Source organism: Rhinopithecus bieti, unplaced genomic scaffold (genome assembly GCF_001698545.2).
Source record: "Rhinopithecus bieti isolate Rb0 unplaced genomic scaffold, ASM169854v2 scaffold_71, whole genome shotgun sequence".
Classification (NCBI taxonomy): Eukaryota; Metazoa; Chordata; class Mammalia; order Primates; family Cercopithecidae; genus Rhinopithecus; species Rhinopithecus bieti.
The window spans coordinates 1,408,219-1,434,802 of NW_016803101.1; the positions used below are offsets into that span (position 1 = coordinate 1,408,219).

General features: G+C 38.7%; 1 protein-coding gene across 1 annotated transcript in view; it reads right to left on the reverse strand.

The window, feature by feature from the left end:
- LOC108541016 (zinc finger protein basonuclin-2-like) overlaps window positions 1-26,584 on the reverse strand; it is a 447,341-nt gene that overhangs the window by 295,557 nt on the left and 125,200 nt on the right. The window contains 2 exon segments of the mRNA XM_017890445.1: window positions 9,282-9,482; window positions 19,277-19,402. Coding sequence (XP_017745934.1) covers window positions 9,282-9,482; window positions 19,277-19,402 — 327 coding nt within the window.

A 26,584-nucleotide genomic window follows, 5' to 3' on the forward strand; every position in this document is an offset into this window, starting at 1 on the left:
AACAAAGAAAAGTGGCTAGAAAGGGAAATTATGAGATATCTGAAATTTGAGTCAGAGAGAATCATCCTGGTGTCTCTATCCTAGCGTAATTCTAATTTATTTGAAGTAAGCTGTAGTCTCCCACTTGTTGAAAATGGCTATTCACAAAATAAGAAACAATCGTGCTATTTTCCAATGAATGACACTGAGTTTCACCAAAAAGCTACAGTCAAGAAAGAAAAAAGGCTATATAGCATAGTATAAGGAATAATTACAAGATTCTTAGGATGGGGAATGCCTCTTTGGGGAAAGCCATCCATACACACTCATTGCCTCTGAGGCAGCCATTAGCAAATCCTCAACCTACATAGAATTAAATCACCTAATTGTCACCGCCAACCAATGGAGCAGGCATACATTTTCTGCATGTCTACGCATTACATATAAATGCACTACCATAACGTGGCAATATGGGATTTTTAGTACTTTCCAGAGCAAGACAATAAGTCCTTCCACAAAGTTTACAGCCAGACTTTGGTTTTGGTTCTTTCTGGTACTCTAATATTTATATCTAAAAAAGAAAGAATAAAAGAAAAGCAATATTAAACAGCAGCTAACCCCGCTGACTTCAAGTTAGGTTCTGGCATGAGGTCAACAAAGAGAATGTTTGCAAGCATTCTCACTCAGAGACACTCTCATGAATATGCTCAGTGTATAATTACACCCCATATCTTGCAGGTGACATCCCAGCCATGTCCACTGAGCTCCAGCACTGGCAGAGGGCACAGTAGTGGGCAGCTTTCTTTATCTATGCCTGATCAGGTGTCCCAAATAGCCACCCTAATGATTTAAACCAATGAAATCCTTCTTGATTTAAATGTTAATGGAAAAGGGAAAAAAATTATTAAATCCCTCTAATGGAGATTCTCATTTTAATATTAGTTTTGTTATTATGTTAAGCCAGCTGAAAGCAATTATTTGTTGCCATGTAAAACATTCACTAACCTGCTATCTTTCTTTTCAGACACCCAGTTCAGGCACTCCGATCATAAAATGTGAGTTCTGAACAACTGTCTAGAGAACCAATAGCCACTAAAAGACACCTTAACAAAGTTGAAAAATTCATGACAGTCTCAAAAAGGCACAGCAGGTACAATACTGAAAGCTGTGTCTTTCCCATACAGAAGATGTTTCAGTCTTGTCAATTTTAACAATCTCTATGCCTTGTGAGACAATGGGTTAAAATTTATTAAATACAAAACAGGAGTGAATCCTCCTCATATGTTATGTATACTGCATGCTTTAAATTTTAATTTCATAATACCATCCATTAATACTGGTCCTACCATCATTTCAATTCCTTTTTTAAATGTTTCCGTTAACTCTTGTTAGCTGCAGTTTGTCTGAAAGAGTCATCCCTTCAACCTACTGCACTGCCCTTGGTATCTGTTCCTTCTTCTAGGGAAATAAGCTTGTGTAGAAGTCTAACTGCACAAAATAATAAATCCAAGAATTACGTTTTTAAAAGAAGAAAAAAGGAAAGCAAAATCTCTCTTCATTTAAGTACTTTCTTATACAGGCTAAGGATCAAATTGAGCTGCCTTTCAGCACCTCTGAATGATAAGCCGGGGCCCCTGGTTACACGTTTTTATCATGCCCTTACTTAAAGAACCCTTCTACAGCAACACTCGGGACAGTCCTGTCAGCACTCACAGAGGATCACACCTGAGGGTGGCACCTCTCTCTCATTCCTCTGCTAGAATGATGTATTGGCAAAAGGGTATTTATTCAATTACTTCTACGTTTCAGGTGCATTTTGATTCTCTTCTATTAGGGCAAAAAGGGCCAATGAAAGTAAGGAGGAATTCAGAATACGAGAGATGAGAAGAAAAGAGAATAAAGTGAGAAAGAAACTACCTCTATGAGAAAGGAAATAGGAACAGAATAACCTTGTATTTAGGTCATTAAGTAAATTTCTGCCAACCAAATAGGAATGAGATTTATAAATCAACACCACTCAATGACACATAAACCCTAAAGACAGTAGCAAAATAACATTACACTTCAAAAGTATTGAGTAAATAAGACGTCAGATATGCTCAAGAGAATCAGTTGTTTCAATGAGTAACTTCCTACTGTTCAAGATTATTTTCATTTTCTTTACAGAGAGAAATGAAAAACTGATGGGCTTAATTAAAGAAAAACAAAAGGATATTATTTTGTTGTTAAAGGATCAATTCTTTTTTTTAATTGGAATGATGATTAATAAGCTGAGAATTTGGTTCCTAAACTAGCCAGTTTGAGTAATGTGTTGTTTTTCCACAAGCATTTCCATTAAAGAAAGCTCTGTGAATGAAGAAAACATAGAGATTCCTCTCTTCTCCTGATCTCTGCACTTTGTGGCATGAAATGCTACATACAGCATTTGAACAGAATGACACTGCACACTGTCTTCACCCAAATGAACTCCAGTCATAAATTTTTCACCTGAGGGTTTGAATGCACACTGTGAAATCTGCGAGGCTTCCTACAGGGGAATGTACAAATTAAAAAATAATCAATACTTTTATTTTTCCTATTCGTTAAACTTTCTTTAAACCTGGGGAGGAAGATGGCAGTACAGGTCAGGCTCAATGAGGAGGAAATGTGGAGACCCTGGATGTCATGGCCCCAGACATCATTTCTGGGATGTCATCTGCACATTTTAAAACTTCTTAGACCTTGAGCTGCTTAGCAGATTTTTTTCACCATATTTTCCTACATCTTTACTAGTTTTCTTATAGGAAAACATTCCCTCTATTACCCAATGTTTTGTTTCTATATGAGGATATAAAGGCTGTTGTTCCTGAATTATGTCTCTTTTCCTTTATTTCTCTAAAGCTTAAAAATAAATGTCAGAGTTTCTTGAAAGGGTCTTTGACTCCCTTTCTCCCTGTCTCTGGGGTCCTTCAGTAGATGAAGATCACCCAGCAATATGTAGAAGCCAGTTGCTTTTCTGGAAATAAAAAATGGCATGAGCTTTGGCAGACAGTAGTGAGATCCAGCATTTCCTAGGACCCCCAAACAATCTTCTGACCAAGGCCTGGAGAAGGGTGGTCACTGAGCAGCACCATAAACAGACCACAAAAGCGTACCACCAAAGGTACAAGAGGATTTTCAAATAGTGAATTATTTCTACACGCATAACAAATCAGGCTCCAAACCTCACGTGAAAGGAAATCTTGGAACCATTATATTCCATGTTTTTTGGACAATAACAAGCAGGGAATCCCACAGAAAATTTCTCTCACTGAAAAAGTCAACCCACCTGATTCACTCTATTTCTTTCTACAACCACAAAGTTCTCTGGCAGCACTCTTTGGGGAAAAAGGAGTTAATTCCTAGATTGATTCAAACACCATGGTTCAAATTATGGACACAAGGTAAAAGCAAATTCCAATTTCTTTTCCTCTTTCCTTTTGATATATGTGCTAATCTAGAGTGCCAAGTTCAGAAAATACCTCTTGAGCTGCACAGAATCATTAGCTATTCACGTTTATAAGGAAAATCCTCTCAAAAGCTTTGCAGATAGATAACGGCAGACACCCAATGCAACTTTGAGTGTGTGTAATGCATACAAGGTAGAGAGAGGGAGGCACTAGAATTTGTGTTTTTCATTCAAGTGGATGACGCCAGCTCACTATCTGTAACGGACTGTTCCTTTGGAATCAGCTCCCTGTGTCACAACGACCTGGCAAACTTGAATGCTTTCACTATCACTGGAGTCCTTGCAATCCTGCCTTGGTTGTGACCCATTCGCTTCAGCCCCAACTTCTCAGAGATGCCTTACTCAGCATCTAATTAGTTAGGGAGGATTTGCCGCGGCTCTTAACCCTGACATGGGAGTGGGAGGATGTGCTGCTGTGGTAGCCCAAATCTGTCCTGTCACTGCATTAATCAGATTTCCATAAAGCTATGCATGAATAATTGGATTTATCAGTGAATGTGAATATACACTCATAAATATAATTATAAAAAATACCTACAATTATAGATAAGATATCTGCACCTTAAAGGGATTTATTTTTCAACTGCGGTTACTTGGCTCACCTTAGCAAAAGGCTTTACAAATTACACAAACATAATGGACCTATTTGCAGATGACAGAAAGGTGAGAAAATTAAATAATTTCAAAATGATCACCTACTGTGTTCAAATTCATTTAAATGAATCATGTTGAAAATAAACTTCAAATTTGTGCACAGATTTTTAACATATACAAAATACATATCTGAGAATGTCTGTGCATGCTTCATTTGCACTGCTTACATGTACATAGAATACCACATACATAAACTATTACTTTCCCACTGCATTACAAATGAGACAGTATCTCTTATGTTCCGTCTGCATGTTATCCACAGACCTTCAAAGTTTAGGACAAAACCAAGCACCTGTCTCTATGCTACAATTTGTATCTTAACAAATACAAATACCCAAATATTCCTACTTTAGTGTTATGTTATCAGAAAATACACTGAGAATTATATTTGAATATATGTCTATAATTCAAATATAACATATTACCACTCAAATTAAGAGGGGCCTAAATTGGAGGTAGTAGCCTAGTAATTCAACAGGCTAAAACTGTATGCCTCTTAATATAATATAAATATTTATTTCAGCATTAACACCACAAGTTTAGTCAATTTAAGCCTTTTCCAGTAAGACAAGATCATCCAAACACACTAACTGTAAGGAAGGGAGTAAAAAGGGAGAAAACTGCAGAAAGCAAGCTAGGGATGGATGACGCCTGGCAATGAAAGTCGTTTTCAAAGACCATTAACTATCAACTGCTTTACTCAGGACTTTGATTAAATAAGAATATACATCCTATGTAAAAAGGGATGTCTATTTGAGTGGGACAGAGTTTGGAATAAAAATGCGTTGTATGAACTATAAAGAAGACCCAAACCACAATGTACAATTAGGCGTCTGACTCGTAATACTATATATATGCCTTTTAAATGACTAGCAAATAAATCCTCAAAAAAATTGGGGGTAGAAACAAAACCATTTTCATTTAAAAATATTGATACCAGAAACTGAGATTGGTGGCCTATATGAATAGAAAAAAAAATTCTTGAAGAAAATTCATATTGAGCACTCTTTTAAATGGATTCTAGCAATGTTATTATACATTTCTTATAATATATTTTATTTATCATTTCTCTGAAAGGTGCTAGATTTTTATATTAGTAAGAAAGTTTGCTTTTACTCTGTCATATCTCTGGTGAGCAGACGCTCTGGTATTAATGTAAATCGTTGATTTAATTTTTAGCTTTCTTGGTTTGCCCCTCACCTATCTAGAAAATGATTTCTCTGGTGATAACTAACACATCATGCTAATGAGAGAATCTAATGCACAATAGAAAAATGTCACTACTAATAATATTTGCATGAAGTTAAATAAAGCAACTGTAAGAGAATGTCAGACAGTTGTTCTTTAATAAGACACAGTTTCACAATGAAATTATGTTGTTAATTTTGTTACATCATCGGGTGAATCCTAAATTACTACATAATGATGCACAGAGTCATTTATAATTCTAACTTAGTATTTCATTCAAGTATGAAAAAAGACCTTATTAAGGGATCTACATTTTATTTGAAATAGGTTAAATATACCTCACCAATAACAAAAGGTAAATGTCTCTAGTAACACATTAAATGTGGGCTATAGCTATTTACCTGTATGGTTTCCTTTCTGAAAAGATTTTTAAATAGACTGGACTATTACATCCCTTGAGATAGCTACAAGAATTTTTATTTACTATTCTCTCAAATGCACAGAATATTTATACAAATAGAAAAATTGCCTCAAGTGTGATTTAAAAAAAAAAACTTCGAAAAGCAAGCCTTATTTTTTGCTTTTAACAGTACCTTGTGAAACCAAACTAGGCAAAATAAGGTTCATTCTCCACCTGTCACTGATCAAACTGATCCAAAGAAGAACTCCCTTTACACAAGTGTCATACCCTTTAAGGTTCTCAAATATTCAGCTATATACATAGAAATAATTTGAGAAAATCATACTTCAATATAGAAGAAAAAATGTACAGGCACAGGAAACTGTAGTCAAATAGTCTTAACTTGAACTTTAGGGGCACATACTTAATGCCACTAAATCTAAATTGGCTTCAGACTATGATGTTTGTTACTATTAGACAGAATGAAAGATATACATTTAAGCAGATCCAACTTTGTTCATATGAAACAAAAGACAGATTTTTGTATCCTTATTTCCTAGTTTACTTACAGAACACATAAAACCAGATTATTAAATTTCAGTATTCATGAGACATTTCCCACAAGTTTTTCTGTAGTTAAGTACTGGTGGTAAATTATCTGTAACTCAGTTTTGAAAGCTTTTATAGCAGCCCCACTAGTCAAGACTTTTCGAATGTCTAAATAATCAGGAAAATATTAGTTTTTATACTATTAAAGAAAACTTTATAAGAAATATAACCCAATAAATTTTATTCATTTCATAAGCTAAGTAAATATTACTTAGAAATAAAATTATCATAATCTAGAGAAACCTCTTTATGATGCCTCAGAAATGAGATATACAGAATTCTACATATTTGATTAAATTCGACAAACTTTTACCTGTAACAAAAGCTGCCTTAACTGTATATATTGAAAGTAATATTCATTGAAATGGCTGGCTTCAAGAGAGATCAGAGATATAATTTCAGTAAGTCTCTCTCTCTCTCTCTCACACACACACACACACACAGGCTACATCAGCATTGCTGATGAATTATAGGTAAGAAAAACAAACATTAAATATGAACAACACACATACTTTCACTTACATAGTTTGAACCTAAGTTTATGTAATATTTATACAAACTAAAATGTCATCTTGAAGAGAAAAAACATGTAAGCTCATATCCTCTCTTACATGCTTTCCAAAAATGCACAAGAAGCAAATATTTAGTGACCATGACAGAAAAAGGTGAGTTGGGGGGGTAGGAGTGATTGCTAACTACATCAAAACCAAAAAATAAACATATTTAAAATTGTGATTTCTCTCCCTTTGTTGTACTACTCTATTTCATAAATAGCATAATAGTATATACTTTTAATAGCATCAATTAAGCATAAATTAGTTTCCTACATTTCTATTCTCTCCATATAGTCACCTATGCTCACAATTACACAAATATGCACACACAGGTACACACAAAATATCCACACAGATAGCTGGATCAAAGACATCATAAATTTTCCTAATTCTGACCCATCATTTATATTATTTACTTTTATTTGTTTTTTAGCTAAAATGTTTTCCATGACAGAATCTCCTTAGATTCAAATCTACTTGGAAATGGGCTAGTGCCAAATAAGCAATCTAACACCATCTATGTGGCTCAATAGCCATTTATCAATTGATCATTATCTCTATCTGGTTTTATTAACTCTTTTCTAGCTAGAGGGAGACCTAAGCCAATCTTCCCTTCACACACACACACACACACACACACACACACACGGCCTCCACTAACTCAAGGAAAACCCTGAAGGTGACATCTAATTTTAAAAGTGAGGCACAAGTTATTTGGTACTAAGGTTAGCGAAAACATTCTGCATTCCAACTATGAGAGAGCCACCTAGGCAGGGATGCGTCGCGGAAAACACCTCTCATAGCACTCTGCAGTGACAAGGAGCATCTCTATGTGGAAATGAACTTTTCACTTGAAAGAATGGGAAATTGCACATGAAGAGTTACTTATTGGGTTTATGTTGATTGCATTTAAATCCCAGCTTACTGTATCAGCAGTAATCAGGGTCCCTCTACAGGATATGTCAAAATACACCTTATTCAAATGCACTTATCCCATCTAGAATTGTGTGCTAAAACTGTTCTCTAGCTAAATGCTACAAAACCCTGGTTGTAGGTATTATCTCTTGCAAATGTATTTCTAAACTTGTAGCAGTTTATAGCCTAACAAATTGGTTTTTTAAATTATCAACAACTTTAAATATCGAAGTCAAAGTATTTAATTTTCGTGAACTCGTACAAACAAAGGGTTTTGTTTTTTTTTTTTTTTTTAAAAAAAAAAGCAGTTGCAGTATTTCTTTCCTCATCAGTGGCACAATATTTCTTAACCACCATCAACTTAAAATCCAAGTATACTTGTCAATAGTACTTTCGTGCTGTGTGGATAATATCACACTAACTTGCTTTGTGTGGGTTTGGTGTAGGCTTTGGAAAAGCAAGACGTGTCTAGGAGGGAGGCACCAGGGAACTTCCCTCCCTCACTTGAGCACAATCCAAGATGAAAGTTTCTGGGTTGTGTCCCCTTCGCTTCCTCTCACCCTCGCTCCCCCGCGGAGCCAAGGAGCCAGCAATTGTGCAAGAGAAGCCCGGCGCACAGGGCGCGTATCACGGAGCGCATGGTACGAGCCGCCGGCTCCAGTGATTAATTATCAGTAACCGATGGCCTCGCGCTACCACGTCGGCTTTCCCAGCAGAGCCAGCAAGCCGAACGCCTCCAGCGCGGCCGGGACGGAGGAGCGGCTCTGGGGAAGACGCCGAGGCTGCGCCCGAGTGAGTGCGCCAGCGAGCGGGCGGGCGGGCGGGAGAGCGGACCGGAGCCGGTGAAGGGAACGCAAGGGCGGGCGCAGAGGGCTGGCTGGTGAGGAGGAGCGGAGCGGAGGAGCGAGGAGCAAGGACCGAGCAGCACAGCCCGCCACGCACGCCGACTCCTCCAGCAACCCTCGGCGCTGGCAGCCAAGCCTGCACAGCCTCCTCTCTCTTCTCAGGTCTGAACGAAGGTGCCTCCAGCCACATGAAGTCAGTAGGGCTGTTGTGAGGGGTCCCTAGATTTTATTATTGTTTTTTAGGTTGCAGAACCTACTCCGACAGAGCAGACGCTTTGGACGAAGTGATTCATATTGATAGAAAGATACATTTGTTAGGTGGTGGCTTTTTTCATTCTTAACAGAAAACAAAGAAATAAATTAAGTCTTCCCCTGACCCAGGCTGTACTGTGAAACTTTTCAAAAATGTCTCTGCTTTCTTTTACTTCAGTATCCTTTCCCCTTTTTCTTTTAAGACGCCCTTAGGGAAACCATGAAGTAACCCTGCACATTCCAGTAACACAGTTATGACAAAACAGAGCCTAACTAGGAAGTGACCACATTTTAAAAAATATTTAGAAAGAAAAACACCAGAAACAAAAGTGCCCATAACAATTCAAGGTTTCTTTAAAAAAAAAAAAAAAAAGAAAGAAAGAAAGAAAGAAACTTACCTGTTGGGACATTCTGAATAAGAGGTTAGTATCAGCGTTTTGCCATGTCCCCATGAACCCTGGTTCAGCCGCAGTCGCTCTGGTTCCGAACTGCATGGAGTTGTCAGTACAGGAGTCTCTTAAAGTCAAGTCTCTTGCCCTCCTTGGCTCTCTGTCTCTCTGTGTCTCTCTTTCTCTCACATCCACTTCTGCCTCTTCTGACTGAAAAGTGAAGGTGGATTTTTTGAGCCTCTTGGCAGCCAGTAGCAGGAGTGTAGTGTAGTTAAGAAGCTGGCTGAACTGTGCATTTCATTTGGGAAGGGGGAGATTTGGGGGAGGGAGGGGGTCAGAGCTTCTTTCGCACCTTCTGCACAGATATCCCTATCATTTATGCATAGATTGTGACTCCCCAAGCTTGCCTTTGCTCAGTTTAACAGCTGCCTGTCAGGTGTGCAGGCAGCACTGGAGACCCAACCATCAGCTTCAAACTCTCAGCCACTGCATGTCATTGGATAGCAGAGCTAAGAGTCAACTGCACTGTTCCACTGTCAGGCACCAAATGACACCCTGCACTAACCCCTCTCCAGATATACAGATAGATACACACTTATGCACACTCCAGGCAGCACCACAATCACGGTGCACAGGGCGAGGAGAAGCTAGGGCCCTTCCCCGGGAATTTTTCTCAACAATGCTTTCCGATATAACACATAATATCTGACACCAGTCTTTGCTTTAACATTTGTAAAACTGTGATACGTAAATATTTTTTTAATTACACTGAAGAAAGTAAAATATTCAGCTGTAAGAGAATGTAAAGTTGGCTCAGTTATAGTCTAAATGTTAGCTCCTGAAAGTCGTATCGTATGTGCTGGGCTATTTATAACCATATAGAAACTCCGAAATAACATACATAGAGATGTGACCTTATACTCTGAAGAGTAAGTAAATAAGCCTAGCAGTTTTTATAACATATAAGATGCACAATAAACATCTGCCAAATATAAACATATACTATTTAATATCTAGTACCTGAGGCTATTAATTACTAAACTGGATGTTAATGAGAAACTGAATGGCAAAGGAAAAAAGTATACCTTTTCTTAAAGCTCAAAAGTAGAAAAAAATCCATTGTTAAAGTTCCTAGATGAAGCATCTGCAATATCCTTTCAAATCATAAGAAAAGAAAAGATAAACAAAAAAAGCCTGTCCCATTTCAGGCAAAAGTAGTGAATATAAAACTCCATTTTTTATTCAAGATCTCTGTGGAAAATTCTATAACGTTTTCCTGCCTGATGAAATACGCCCTTGATAACATGTCGTATTTTTAATTAAACAAGTCTTAAAACTATTCACCTATTTATTAGATAGTATTTGTCTGCCTTATTTATTGAAAAGCAGCACTGAACAAAACGCACTGTACATAAACAGTAACTTCAAAATGGAAAGCTAAATTCATGCCATCTCATAAAAGTAGTCAGCAGGAAAAAGCCATCCTTCCTAAACTTAAAATGTAAGGAACATTAATCTTCAACCACCTACAAGTATCGAGGACAAATGTACCACTCTCCTTGCTCCTTCTTAACTCAAGAATAACAATAAACCTTACTCTCTGAAACAATAAAAGAAACAGGAAAGAGCTTCAATGGCAGCTCTGTGTCATTAGTGGACAATGAGAAAAGATGAGAAAACGTACACTATGTTGACACAAATGTGCCTTCCCCTCTAGAACCCACATCTCCTGAAAGCTTTTCTGTTAAACTTCCCTCCAGTTCACCACCATTAAGCACAAAAAAGTCTCAAAAGAAGCAAATTCAATATCTGAGCGGAAACAAACAAGAACCCAAAGAATTGTTGCCTTAAAATATATTAAGTCCACCTGTGGTCAATAAAAATATTCTTGCTGGGGGGAGGGCAGGAAAAGCCCCTACAAGTCAATTGTCAACAGTGACTGTACCTTTACTGCTAGCTATTACCCACTTAAACTCCCTCTAAAATTTGCTAGCCTCTTGATTTCTGAAGTGGCACTCAGTGCCTCAGTCAAGCTGCCTGCTCAGCTCCTGACCTTCCCACTAATGGCTGTTATTTGTGGGAGGCTTAAGGACAATGTCAATAGCAAGCTTCCTCCTCCTTCCACTCAGGCTCTGTTGTATCACTTTGCCTGTGTGTTTTTTTGCCTGTGTGTTCTCTCTTGCCTCTCACTCGCCCTCTCCTTGTCTCTTTCCCCCCTCCTTCACGCCCTCTTCCTCTTTTCTAGCCCCACCCCTTTTTTCTATCCGTCCTGCAGTCCTCTTCTTTCCCAGGTATCCTACTCACAACCCTACACACACACTAACAACACAAAAATCAACTGGCATGCAGCAGCAAGCACCTGCAGTAATAGACTCTTTTATTAAAACTGTTATTCTGCAAGACTTGAAATTCCCCGTGGACTGGGCCATGTCAAAGCCGATATAATTAACTAGAGGCTCAGCAACGGATCAATTACCAGACAAGCAAGTGATAGTGAAATCAATGAAAGATCATCAGCCACATTATCAGTGTTGCAACTCATTAGGGCAAAACTGAGAAATGTGCTCAAAGCGAGCCCAAGCAAGGTGGCATTACAAAACAAAGGGCTAATTTGGAGACCCTGCTGTGAACAATCTGTAACAGAATTAGCCTTTTTTCCCCCTAAACTGCACAGCTCCGTAACTAAATGTGACAGACTGAGAGAAGCAGTTTATTAAGACACCAACCCCAAGTTTATTTAGTTCATAAACTCTCTCCTAGAAAATCAATACAGTCTGTACAGGGTTATTAGGCTGACTAGCTAATACATCCAAATCTAGTCTGCCCAGCCAGCAGTCTTCTGACAAAATGCTACCCAGAATAGGCAAACTGAGCTCTTTCAGATATCAAGGACTGAGGTGGCCCTGGCTGAAACAGGTCTGCAATATAACATGTTATTGCCACAACACAAGCCTTAAAAACAGCAGGATATCTTTCTAAGGTTTAAAAAATATTTTTTTCATAACAAATATACAGTAGTGCACCTGCTAAATGGATTTGCTCAAACAAAATCTTAACTACTTTGTAACACAAGTTTACAAAGAGGACAAGCTTTGTTACAAAAAGAGACAATTAATCCAGACTCAATAATAAATAAGATTTTAAGTTTCTCTAACACTCATTTTAACATAACTATTTGAAAAGAACATTTGACCCCTCTATAAATCCCCAAGATACATGATCTGAACTTCCACATAGAACATACTGTGTAGAATATTTGATGTTAGGATAATTTCTATCTAACAACTGGGACACCTGTATCGTTTTACAGACACAGGTACAGGTACAAAAAAATACACCTACAAGGCACAAATACGTCTTTTGAGTTTTTTTCCACTGGCTACGTAGTCTGACAATTATGGAATAACTCTCTGGAATCATTTATATGAAAATTATTTAAAACTAGGAGGAAGAAGACAAGTATTACTTCCACAATAATTGCTTTTTGCTGCTGATTCTGAGTATTTCAGGTTAAAGAATCAGAAGTACTTAAATGCCATCTGTTGGCTTTCCCACATTTACTGATAGTGAGAGATGGACCATGGAGATTATGGAGTCCACCAAACTAGGTTTCACTGTATCCAAGTTAAAGACATTGTGGGAATGTGACTACCTCCCCCATATCACACCACATAAGCAAAACTATACTTACACAAAGTAAGAAACTCAAAAGCATTTTACAATGGTAAAATAGATTGGAGAACTGAAGGGAAAAAACACAATGGCTCTGAAAGTGATTTCTGATGTTGACAATGTTTTAACATTTAAAATCTTCCAAGAAAAGGAATGCACTATAACATGCCTTTCATACTCTAATACACTAAATCCTAAACTTAAAAAGAAATCTTTATTTTCATATAACTATAGTAAAATTCAATTTATAGATTGCTGTAATTAAACATTTTCCCTGTAACTTTTGAGCTGACACCTTATTAAGCATTTCATAGCTCATGTTTTTGAGTAATCTGTAAAAAAGTCAGACATATATATTCTAAACCTGTGCTATAGGTGCCATGTTTTGGATAGTAATTAAAAGTTGTAATTGCAGGGAAATTTTACTTTTTAAAACCTTTTTGCATATAATTACACACTGTGCATGCACCCTCAATGAGATCCAATTAGTTACAAAAAATTTGCATTTCAGTTAGTGTGGGATAACAAGACTATAGGGAGGCACAATGCAATTCCACCAGCAGAGTAAAAAAGTGTGTTCTTTCTTGTTAGCTCTGTAAGCAATAATTCCCACAACCAACTGTTTAAAATGTTACTGATCTTTTTAGTACTTGAGTATTACGGTGGGTTTTGGGTTTTCCCCTCCATTTTCTAAAAAAAAAAAAAAATCACACGTTGGTATAAAAAATTAGCCACAATGAATACATGAAAACGCAAGTGAGCAAAGAATTTTGTTTTGCATGTATGTTTGTTGGGTGTTTTCTTTGAGGGGAAGGGTATATAGCATATGTTTACTTCTTTCTACTTAATTTCTTTGAAAGCACATTGCTTTCTTAAAATAAGTTATATAACTGCAGGCTAAAAAACCTCATTGAGTTCTATGTAAATATATATGATTTTATGATAAAAGCACACATTTGCTGCACTGAGAAAGTACTCTAGGATTTTTATTTTTTCTGTCTCGAACAATGTAAATCCTGCACAAATATAAAATAAATGTGTAGTTTATGTATATAATTTAATAAGCATCTCTAGAACTTCTGCTGGTTCACAGAACAATACCTGTAATTCCCTGGGTTCACTTCAGCAACTGTTAACAGATTCTATAATCGGCAATGTGCTCTGCCTTTGCTCTTCTTTTATTCACTATTCATTTTCAAGGCTTGGTTAAGTACAGAGCTGGGTTAAAGATCAGTGGTTTTTCATGTGACACATGCTGGTATTCATCTAATGGCTTGTCAAGACAAAACTGTCCCTGTTCTTGCCAAAATAATAAAAATGACGCTCCACGTCGCATGACAATCAGCACTTCCTTATGGCGAAACAACTCAAGCTTTTGTAATTCATTTATTTTATAGAAAAAAAATGTTAAAAACTGGCTATCCAGTCTTGTATGTGGAACCAGGTTGCCATTCTTGAAGAAGAGTTTTAAAATGTTTTGCCCTCTCTTAATTCTAGAGCAACATGTAAACTAGTTTCTAATCAAATCAGACTTTACCATATAAAAATAATGCTGAAGTTACAAATTCATATGGCATTAAGGTATATAACTTAATATATGCAAATTATGCAGCAGGCTGGAATCAGTCACAGAGGTGGGGAACCAACTGAGGAAATGTCATTTTCTTGAGAACAAAGTATGGGACTTGCTTTCCAACATCTGTTGGGCTGTGTGAAATGTTAACAGATGTCTTAAATGAAAAAAGGAAAAATAAGTAATAAAGGAAACCTCTTCTGAACAGATAATCCACCCACATTTCCATATTCCTGAGGAAAGAAGTTGACAGCAACCTTTTTCCCTTGTGAAACCTGCCATCCTTACTTTATTGTGTAAAGTTTCATTTTCTATGTGAAGTTAAGGGGAAAAAATTTTTGACTCACTGTAAAGAAATGAATAAAGTAAAACAATAATTTCAACTCAGGTTTTCCCTTTGTAAAAAATTATATCATAATTTAAGCTGCCTGTTTTCCCTGGACTCACATATGTAAATAGATGGAAAGACAGTAAAAACTTCACCTCCTCCCACCCCAAAAAAGACAGTAAAAACTTCACCTCCTCCCACCCCAAAAAAAGAAAACTACACGCACAAAGATGAAACATTACTATGCTTACATTAACTCTGTTGGCATGGAGTAGGAAGGCGGAAAAGTAAAGAGTAGCTTGTAAGATAAAGTTCTGATATGAAGCCATCTCTACTCATAAACGTACTCATCTTCACAATTAAGATTCACCTATCATTAGTCAGGCGTGGTGGCAGGCACCTGTAATCCCAGCTACTCAGGAGGCTGAGGCAAAAGAATCGCTGCAACTTGGGAGGTAGAAGTTGCAGTGAGCCAAGATCACGCCACTGCACTCCAGCCTGGACAACAAGAGCGAAAACTCCATCTTAAAAAAAAAAAAAAGATTCACCCATCATTTACACCTAAGTCCCTGCACTGTCCCACTGGCTCCTAATTTCCTTTCATTACCATACTTATAAGAGATGAAACACTCCCCTTACAACAGACAAATGCTCCACAGCAGTAAAGTCTGATATTCATGAAAAATTTTGGAGAATACTAGTTGGATCCCTGTATTTAAGCTTTAAGGAACCTGGACAACTACTTTCCTAGTTAACAATTCTCTTTTGTGTTTCAATTTATAGATGATCTAGCCAAGCCCAAATGTAGCAGCCTTTAATTCCGATTAACATGTTGATGCATGCATGCCAACTACTGGATCTAACCTAGTGCCTATCTGTGAATGAATGAACTATACACCTATCTGCTTCTATACGTCTTCCTCTTTGGAAACACCTATATTCTATTGCTTATTCTCCTAAAAACCTGGGACATGAATTTGGATTAACAGTTTATAGATGAACAAATTCAAAATGCACTTAAGGGTCATTACAGATTCAAATAAGGAAAGAAAAAGCTTGTGATTTTCAGAAGATTTTTCAGGCTGGCAATCAGAAAAAGCTGATAGAGGAGGCTTCATCAGAACAGCCTGAAGATTTCAAGGGGCAAGATCATGGTCCAAGTTGCAAATAAGACACGAAGGCATGCCTTCAGTTTTCAGTTGGTTTGCTTTTTGCCAAAGTATTGTGAGTACTATATGGTCCAATGTTTACACATAAGAACATGATATCCGAGCCAGTGACAAAAAAAATAATAATAATAATAACCACTCACCTACAGGGAAGGAGAAAGTTTGTGTACTGAAGACTTCATTACATGCCCTTAGAACAAGAGAGTAAAATAGGCCTTCTAATGTAAGGTTGGAGGAGGACCCAGGGTCAAATCACTTTAAACAGTGGCACAAACATCCCCCATAACTAAATATTATCTAAAAGCTTCACCCTTCTCAGCAAAAGGGAGAAACTGGTCTAGCTGACACGTGTGTCTCTACCAACTAAAACAATCAATGTAATACAGTATCTGCTGACAGCCTAATCAGGGTCTCAGTTTCATAGAAACACATCAAGGAAATATCCAAAAGCCATAATCCCTTGATGCACTACAAAAATTTTAAAATAAAAGGATTTGAGTGGGGTATGGTAGATGAGATAGTTTACAAAATGTTAGGGAAATGATGAATCCTTAGACTCAAGATATTTGCAGATAATAAAAGCAGCTGAGGTCAGCATGAATCTTGTGCCTACAAAAGGTCAAACAATTTACCTACCTTGTTTTGGTTTAAAAAAAGAAAGAGTGACTTTATTAATCTTCTCTCAAGTCCAAACAGTAACAGTGGCTTCTTTTTATCAAACCTATATTCAATGTTTTATGAGAACATCTAGAAGGAAAGAACCAGTGATGGCTTTACTTAAATGAATTTAAAACAAACAAACAAAAAAAACGGCTAGGGGCACACACAATGGGAAATTACTTTAACATGAACATGAAAGTTGCAAGAATCACAAAGGTAATGTTAATTTCTTTGTTTTTTGTTTTTGTTTTGAGACAGGATCTCTCTCTGTCTTCCAGGCTGGAGTGCAGTGCTACGATCTGGGGTCACTGCAAGCTCCACCTCCTGGGTTCAAGCAATTCTCCTGCCTCAGCCTACCAAGTAGCTGGGATTACAGGCACATGCCACCACCCCCGGCTAATTTTTGTATTTTTGGTAGAGATGGGGTTTCACCATTTTAGCCAGGCTGGTCTTGAACTCCTGGCCTCAAGTGATCTGCCCGCCTTGCCCTCCCAAAGTGCTGAGATTACAGGCATGAGCCAACATGCCCAGCCAAGGTAATGTTAATTTCCTTACTTACTTCCTTCTAAAGTCTGTGGGCCAAGAAGCTTGCAGCCTCAGTAAAGGTGTCATAATAATGGTTAAAATTACTGTCAGAAAAGAAGATTGAGATTCACCAACATCTAGGAAAATCATGTTGCAGGCCAGGTGCGATGGCTCACGCCTGTAATCCCAGCACTTCGGGAGGCTGAGGCAGGTGGATCACTTGAGAACAGGAGTTCAAGATCAGTCTGGCCAACATGGCGAAATCCCACCTCTACTAAAAATACAAAAATTAGCCAGGCACAGTGGCACAGGCCTGTAATCCCAGTTACTCAGGAGGCTGAAGCAGGAAAATCACTTGAACCTGGGAGGCAGAGCTTGCAGTGACTCAAGATCGTGCTACTGCACTCCATTCTGTTTTTTTTAAAAAAAAGAAAGAAAGAAAAAATAAAATCATATTGCAAGGCAGAGCTCAGTACCTTACAAAATGTTTATAAAACCAGAGACTATTTTTTATTGTTATTGATTATTATTATTTTTTTTTTAGACAGAGTCTTGCTTTATCACCCAAGCTGGAGTGCAGTGGTGCAATCTCGGCTCACTACAACCTCCGCCTCCCAGGTTCAAGCAATTCTCCTGCCTCGGCCTCCTCAGTAGCTGGGATTACAGGCGTGCGCCACCATGCCTGGCTAATTTTTGTATTTTAGTAGAGATGGGGTTTCACCATGTTGGTCAGGCTGGTCTCGAACTCCTGACCTCATGATCCGCCTCCCTCAGCCTCCCAAAGTGCTAAGATTACAGGCGTGAGCCACTGGGCCCAACCTATTCATTTTTTTTCTTTTTGAGATGGAGTTTCACTCTTGTTGCCCAGGCTGGAGTGCAATGGCACGATCTCAGCTCACCACAACCTTTGCCTCCCAGATTCAAGCAATTCTCCTGCCTCAGTCTCCTGAGTAGCTGGGATTACAGGTATGCGCCTCCATGCCCAGCTAATTTTGTATTTTTAGTAGAGACAGGGTTTCTCCATGTTGGTCAGACTGGTCTCAAACTCCCAGCCTCAGGTGATCCGCCTGCCTCAGCCTCCCAAAGTGCTGGGATTACAGACGTGAGCCACCATGCCCAGCTCAGCCTATTATTTTTTAAGAGATAGGATCTTGCTCTGTTGGGGCTACAGTGCAGTGCACAATCATAGCTCACTGGAACCTCAAACTCCTGGCCTCAAGCAACCCTCCCATCTCAGCCACCACACCTAGCTTTTTTTTTTTTTTTTTTTTTTTTTTAAAGATGGGGTCTTGCTATGTTACCCAGGCAAGTCTGGGAACTCCTACCCTCAAGCAATCTACTAGCCTTGATAGAGACTATTTATATGCATATATATTTAAATCGAAAAATGTTGAAACAAAGCAAATGTTCATGAACTTAGAGATTGTCTTCTAAATTAAGAAACCCAAAAGAAGCCAGAAACCTATTAACGGTAAGTTAAAAATATGAACACTTAACAGGTCACTTAGAAGATCTGCATAGTGATTGTCTTTGGTGGAGAATTGTGGCTGGGCTAAGGGACACTTTTGGGGCTCAGGTAGTGTTATGTATCTCCATCTAGTTGGTGGTCCTGGGTATATTCATTGTGTAAAATTTATCAGGCTGTACGCTTTTATTTGTGTACTTTTCTGTAAGTATGTTAAACTTCAGTTTTACAAGTTTACTATTAACACTATTAATATAGTACTACTATTAAAATAGCAAAACAATAAACTAGCCCTAGAACAATATGAAAGAAAGAACAGAAAAAGAAAAAGAGAAGTAAGTGCAGGTGGGGAGAGAAACAATAGAAGGCAGATACTTTATCACATTCCAAATCATTCAAATAACCATCATTAAATCTACTTTCCATGATTTCTTCAGGGGCAAGAAGTGTTAGGAAGCAAGTAAATATCTGAGTTTCACAGAATGAGGATGAGTATGAAAGACAGTAAAAGAGTGGCAGAAAGAATAAGTGAGAGAAATATCTTAACTAGGTAGTCAAAGCATGCAAGTGTGTCCAAGTAACTTAAAGGGGAAAAAAAAAAACACAACATACCTCAATTTGAGATGTATCAACCCCACAACATGGGACCTTGAAATATGCTGGCCAGTCTTGCTCACTAAGCCTGTCCTCTGATTTGTAATTAAGGCTATGTGGAGGTGGAGTAGGCCCAAGGTGTGCCTATTGAGAGATTGGGAAAGGAAATTACATATGCCCAGATAGTATTACTTAAAAGCACTGAGTACATCAAAACTTCTTTTTAAGAAATTGCAAATATAACACACCAATGACGAACTAAACATATATATATATATATTTTTTTTTTGAGACGGAGTCTTGCTCTGTCACCCAGGCTGGAGTGCAGTGGCGTGATCTCGGCTCACTGCAAGCTCCGCTTCCCGGGGTCACGCCATTCTCCTGCCTCAGCCTCCCGAGTAGCTGGGACTACAGGCGCCCGCCACCACACCTAGCTAATTTTTTGTATTTTTAATAGAGACAGGTTTTCACCATGTTAGCCAGGATGGTCTCGATCTCATGACCTCGTGATCCGCCCACCTTGGCCTCCCAAAGTGCTGGGATTATAGGCGTGAGCCACGGCACCTGGCCCTAAACACAGTTTTAAAGAGTTAATAGTTTCTAAGGCTGATAGTAGCCAACCGCTAAATAAACTTTGGTGAGAACTAAAGTAACAAAGTGGGAATAACTGAATAATTTGCTAATTGATAATGGATACACTTTTGGCCTGCCTAGCTCAATTTCTTACTCCCTTTTCTTCCACTTAATATGACACTTTTAACTGCTGTTAGGGAATACTAATCACCACCTCCCCACCCCCCTACCCTACTCCCTTGCCAAGTACAAGAAGCTGCAGAGAACACAAAAGTTAAGACACATTCCTTGCTCACAAGTTTACAATCTAGTACAAGAGATAAGCCATGAACAAAGCAACCTTAACAAAAACAGAATGGGAAATGAAACGAGCGCAGAATTCCACAGAAACTTAAGAGATTTCTTCCAGCCAGTGTGGCTTAAAAAAAAAAAAAAGCTTCTACGCCGAGGCAGGTTTTGCTCTCGCACTGAGCGTCCGGATTATATTCCTAGAGAAGTAATACAGTTTGACTGGAACATAAGGGAAGATGTACATAGAAGAACAATGAATGAAATGGATGCAGTGGTTGATAGGAACTATTATAAAAGTAAGGGCCCTATACTCCACTACAAAGAGTTGCTATTTAGCCTATTATCCACCAACAGTCCAAACTACTAAAAGCTTCTCAACAGCAGTAACGTCTGATCATTATTTTACTCCAAGAAGATTTATCTGGCAACAGTATGACAGATGGACTGAAGTGTGAAAAGACAAAAGTGGGGTCCAGTTAGGAAGACATTAAAATAGGCTGGGCACGGTGGCTCATGCCTGTAATCCCAAACTGTGGAAGGCCAAGGCGGGCAGATCACCTGAGGTCAGGAGTTCAAGACCATCCTGGCCAAAATGGTGAAACCCCATCTCTACTAAAAATACCAAAAAAAATCAGCCAGGTGTAGTGGTGCATGCATGTAGTCCCAGCTACTCGGGAGGCTGAGGCAGAAGAATCAGCTGAACCCAAGAAGCAGAGGTTACAGTGAGCAGAGATTGTGCCATTGCACTCCAGCCTGGGCAATAAGAGCAAAACTCCATCTCAATCAATCAATCAATAATCTGGGTAAATTACTGGCAACAGGGCTGGAAAAACAAAAAGGACAAGATACAAAAGATACTGTAAAGATAAAATCAAGGGGACCAGAATGACTGTAACAAATGAGAAGTGTCAACAATGACACTACAGTTCTAATAGTCTGAGCACAGGAAAATGGTAGCATTATCAACAGAAAGGGGGGTGAACTATTTTGTGAGAATATGTATCAAGTTCAGTATGGGGGATCAGCAGATCATGCAGATAACCAGGCAACTAGAAATGTTAGAAAACTGACTGACACTGAAGTTACCACATCCAGCAGCCATCTACACAGACCTGACCCAAGAGATAAACAAGTGGCCAAGGTCAGTATCTCAGGGGATACCCATGGTTATTAGGGGAAAAAAAAGAAGGAACAGAGGTAACAGGAGCATTGTGATTGTCCCACATTCCACATGATAAGGGAAAACAGTTGACAGAAGGTAGGATGCTTGAGAGTTTTAAATGATCTAAAACAACAAGACTTATATTTAGGGTATGGTTAAAACCAAGTGAAATAGTAAGTAGAAGCAAACACAGTAAGAACAAACCAAAAGGCATGGGAATAATAAATACCTAAATCAGAATAGTGCTTAAGGATGGAATATGGGGAAAGGTGGATGGGGAGATTGACAGTGAGTGACACAGTACAATTTAAATGGTAACCTTAGTCTTCAGATGTGTTTGTACATATTAGTTCCTAAACTTGGGTCAATGGGTGTTCAACATACTGTTCTTTATGCATATTTGTGGCTGAAATATTTTATTAGGCTTTGTGCCATAAGAGTGAATGTCTTTGTAGATTGATAGGTATACAGAATCCATATTGCAGAAGAGTTAAGAAGTAAGCAAATTGTGAAGACAAAGAGGCAGAAAAGATAAAATATTCTTTGGAGAAATTCTGCAAAGAAAACAAGTAAGAGAAACGTGGTCTGAAAAGTTAGAGGAGCTCGGACAGGTTGTGTTCATAAGTTGGCAGTTTGTTTTTCACTACGGGGAAAAAAGAGACTATCACAGGCAAAGGGGACGAAACCAGCAGAGAAAAGGATATTGAAGATCTAAGCCAGAGGGAAAATGGTATGAAAGGGTCCGAGGAGAGAATATGATCAAGAGCACAAATGAAAAGGGTGCCCCTGGAGGGAGAAAAAAGAAACTCTTTTTTTCCCTCAGAAACCAAAGGTAAGAGATACAGAAAAAAAAAAATCTGTGGTTAAGAAATACATATATTAAAACTGCTCACGTTAGAAAACCAGTTTATTACCAGTCTCTTCCACTAAATTGTACACTTCTTAAAAGGGACAGAATTTTTATTTGCTAATTCACGGTCTAACAGGGTGCTCAATAAATGAGAAAAGTAAAGATGGGGCTATGTGGTGAGGGAGACCTGATAGGAAGGAATCAAGGAGTACCAGAAGGAAGAAAAGGCTGGGTCCAACTGGAAAGGGTAAAATGAAACTCTGCTATAATCCCAGCACTTTGGGAGGCCGAGGCGGGCGGATCACCTGAGGTCAGGAGTTTGAGACGAGCCTGACCAACATGGAGAAACCCCGTGTCAACTAAAAACACAAAATTAGCTGGGTATGGTAGCACATGGCTGTAATCCCAACTACTCAGGGGCCTGAGGCAGGAGAATCTCTTGAACCCGGGAGGCGGAGGCTGCGGTGAGCCAAGATCACACCATTGCTCTCTAGCCTGGGCAACAAGAGCGAAACTCTGTCTCAAAAAAAAAAAAAAAGAAACTCTGCATCAGTAAGAAATGAGTAACAGAAATGGCAAATAGCAGAACTCAGCCTGGGTTCCCACAAAAGCGTGAGAAATAATAAACAAGCTGACTGGGTCCAAGAAAGTATAGCTCAGAGTTCCCAGTTTGGGAAGTGAAATACTTAGAACCAGCAAGGAGTTCTCGACACAAAGAGAAAAATACCTTGCTCTGAAACATACACCATTCCAGGTGCAGTGGCTCACACCTGTAATCCCAGCACTTTGGGAGGACAAGGCAGGTGGATCACTTGAGGTCAGGAGTTCAAGACCAGCCTGGCCAACATGGTGAAACCCCATCTCTACTGAAAATACAAAAATTAGCCAGGAGTGGTAGTACATGCCTGTAGTTCCGGCTACTCAGGAGGCTGAGGTACGAGAATCGCTTGAACTCGGGAGGTGGAGGTTGCAGTGAGCTGAGATCACGCTACTGCGTTCCAGCCTGGGTGACAGAGTGAGGCTCTGTCTCAAAAAAAAAAAACAACAATAACACATATACCTTGATGGGTAATACTATGTTATAAATCATCGTCATTATGCAGCATTCTCATAGTGTGTAGTTCTTACGAAGAAAATAAAGTAAAACACTGAGAACTGATTTTGGATGAAACTAGTCTTTATTTAGGTTTCCCCAAATTCAAAGTGTTTAGTATGTAGCGTTCTAATGTCTATGAATTTATTTCTGGCTAGGAAATTCCCCAAAGCCAACAAAAATCCAAATACTTTATGCTATGTCACCTATGTGATTTGAACAAAGGCATAAAAGATGTGGAATAATTTCACTTCATTAATAAACATAAGACAAAGCTGAAGAGAGCCAAGTTCCACTCCTTATTGTCCGATTCCTGTCTCCAGAACTGCAATTGTGGTCCAAAGTCACACCAGCTTTCTGCCCAATTAGTGAGGTCTGCATTAGCAGAACTCAGTACTTCTAGTCCCGAATCCCTCTAGAGAGCAGCGAAATGATGGGTTCCATCACCTGGCCAACATCAGTAACCGCCAGAGTCACCTTAGGGACACAGACAAAGACATTCATCTACTGTACTGGCAGCCCCTACAGCCTGCCTTCCTAACAGAGTCCTTTCTGTGAAGACCACTATCTAAGTGACCTGTCATAGAGCTTTATAAAGCAGCATTAATACTGTGGGCCAAAATGAGATTGATCTTTGAGCTTCGTGGTCTCCTGTTGTCAACAGTGCATTATAAAACCAATACTAAATACTTTATAAACAGGTCTCCCTACAGTATATTAGAAAAACAGTGCATATTTCATGCCCCATAGTTAGGTAGCCACATATCCATCAGACAAATAAATTATTTATTAGGTGCTCAGAAGTGCAATAAGAGTCAATAAACTAACTTCTGGATACTTATAAGCTACTATTTCACTGGAAATTGTACCTGAATGAGAAAACTGTCTCACTAACTGAATAGGGGGTGGAAATACCTCAGCTCTCTCAAGTGTACTGTCAGAAGGAAGCATGGGCCTCATGAGTGAGAAAGGACAAAATCCCCACACCCTGAAAAAAGTCCTAGTTATTAAATTACAAAGAAAGCGTCATCCAACCCCACGCTCATTTCTTTTCTCTTGTGTACAGATTCCTCTGGTTCTACCATCCTTGGAGACAGCTCAGGGAAATAAAATTGGTGGAAAATTTCTAGCACACCCTGAGACAGGCCAGATGACAACCACCAATAATGGTTTGCATTTGACATCTCCAAAGAAACTACACAATGACTTGAGTGTACCAGCTTTCCGCCACATGCATAGCATAGAATTTTGAATTTATGAATCTAGGGTTCAGAGTAGACTTTTCTCCCCCCATGTTTGGTTAAAGCTCCTAAGCCTACAGACACCCTGTGCTCTGTCCAACATTATAAGGCATCTCTTTCCTGGCTTTACCCCTCTGAAAGAGGACCTTCCATTCTAGAATGTATTCCAGCCCTTCGAGAAGAAGAATTTCCTCAGAGGGAGTTATTTCTGAAACTATCAGAGGCGTGGACCTTTGTGTAGTATTGTGGGTGTCATGGTTTCACATGTTGGCCACATTAATACCGGAGAGCAAGCATCTGTAACCCACAGCTGTGTGTGCTCCAGCCCCAAAGCACCCGCAGGGCTGATGCCAATGCAAACCACTCTTCCCATCCCACATCTGAACCACACTGGTTTTCTTCAGGAGCCAGAGTCTGAGATACAGTTCTGAAAATGAAGGTTTGGGGTTCTTTCCATTCACATGATGGGTACAGGGTGTTGAGAGGAATAGTGCCAGATGTACTGGCTCCTTTTTTCTCCCCCATTCCATACCAAGTGAATAAACCATAAAGAGGCTTATGGTGTCAAAGGGTATTTCAAAATACCCCAGGGAAAAAACCTAAATGGATAAATATATAGATTTTGTTCACACTGTTCTCAGTTTTTTCCCCCACCATCTTATACTTTTATTCCTATAGGCTGCAGTTATTAAGGTTGAAAAATATTTTATGTCGGTAGGAAAAGTGGAACTAAAGGAGAAACATGGGAGAGACTTAGTTTCACATCACTTTCTCAAAAAAGACCTCCCAAATCCTACAAATAATGAATGCTAATGTAAAAATACAGGAGAAGACTGGTTTCTGTATTACTTTTGCTACTACAACCACTACAGCTAAGATGATTATTCGTATTAATGAGTTTGGTATGTAGACAAACTATAAAAGACGCAGTCTCTGACCTCAAGTACTTATCTCTGTCTTTTGGGATTTACTCCTCCTGCTAGATTTACTTTTATTCTTCATACCCTTGCCCAGAGGAAGTGATCATCACTCAGGACTTGGAGCATTTCCATGGGTGGGGTTTAAATATGACAATGAGAAGAAAGAGAACTTTTGCCCTTGGACACAGACAACACTGGCCCCAAAGCTCAGGATGTCTAGTTTGTGGCAAGGAGAAATATAAACTCCCTGTGAAATTTTTACACTGATTTCACTGAGCTTCATCAGAAAAACTGTGTAAAATGTGGAAGTTTATAATATTTCAGTGCTTTATCACATCATGCCCACATATGCAAACAGTATCACTATACATGAATGAACTTAGTAAACAATTTCTCTTCATCCTTTATAGTGTTATTTACATTTTGTGTGTGTGCTTATAGCATATATAGAAGAAATATATCCAGGAAATCAATTTTGCCAAGTGGTTAAGTGTCAGAGTTCTGCATTGAAATTTCTTGGGTTTGAATAATTGCAGAACCTTTTACTAATTGTGTGATCTTAGCAAGTTACTTAGCCAAAGTTCTTCATCTCTAAAGTGGAAATAAAAGTATCTGTTCACAGAACTGTTGTGAAGATTAAACATTTTTATTAGTGCAAAAGGTTTAGCCAAGCACCTAGCATACAAGTACTAAAATATCAGTTGCTGCGTATGTATGTGTGTGAAAAGAGATTTCAAAGTAGAAGCCCACAGGCCAAGTTTGGCTTCAGATGTGTTTTGCTTGGCTCCTTCTAAGTGAGTGTGTATGAGTGTGCATATGTTTAATTAATGACCAACATGTAAAACACAAGAAATTTTAAATTAAAATATGGATGTTCAGCTGCTGAGGGAATGGGCAGGGAGAGGCAAAAGGTGAGGCGTTAAAGAATTAAAGATACGGCAAGAGAAACGTATATTCCTTTGTGACAACAATCAGCAGGGGAGGAGTAGAAACAGCTCTCTGCAGCACATGCTTTCATTTTATACCCTACCAGGTTCTCGCACTTCCTTTACTTGCCTGGGCACTATTGCCATCTAAGTTCATGACCCCTGGCCTACAAGCATCCATTAACTTAGCATAGAGAGTTCATTCACACATAAATGAAAGTCATATTTAAATAGAGTATCAAGTACCAAAATGTTTTCTATTATGCCTGC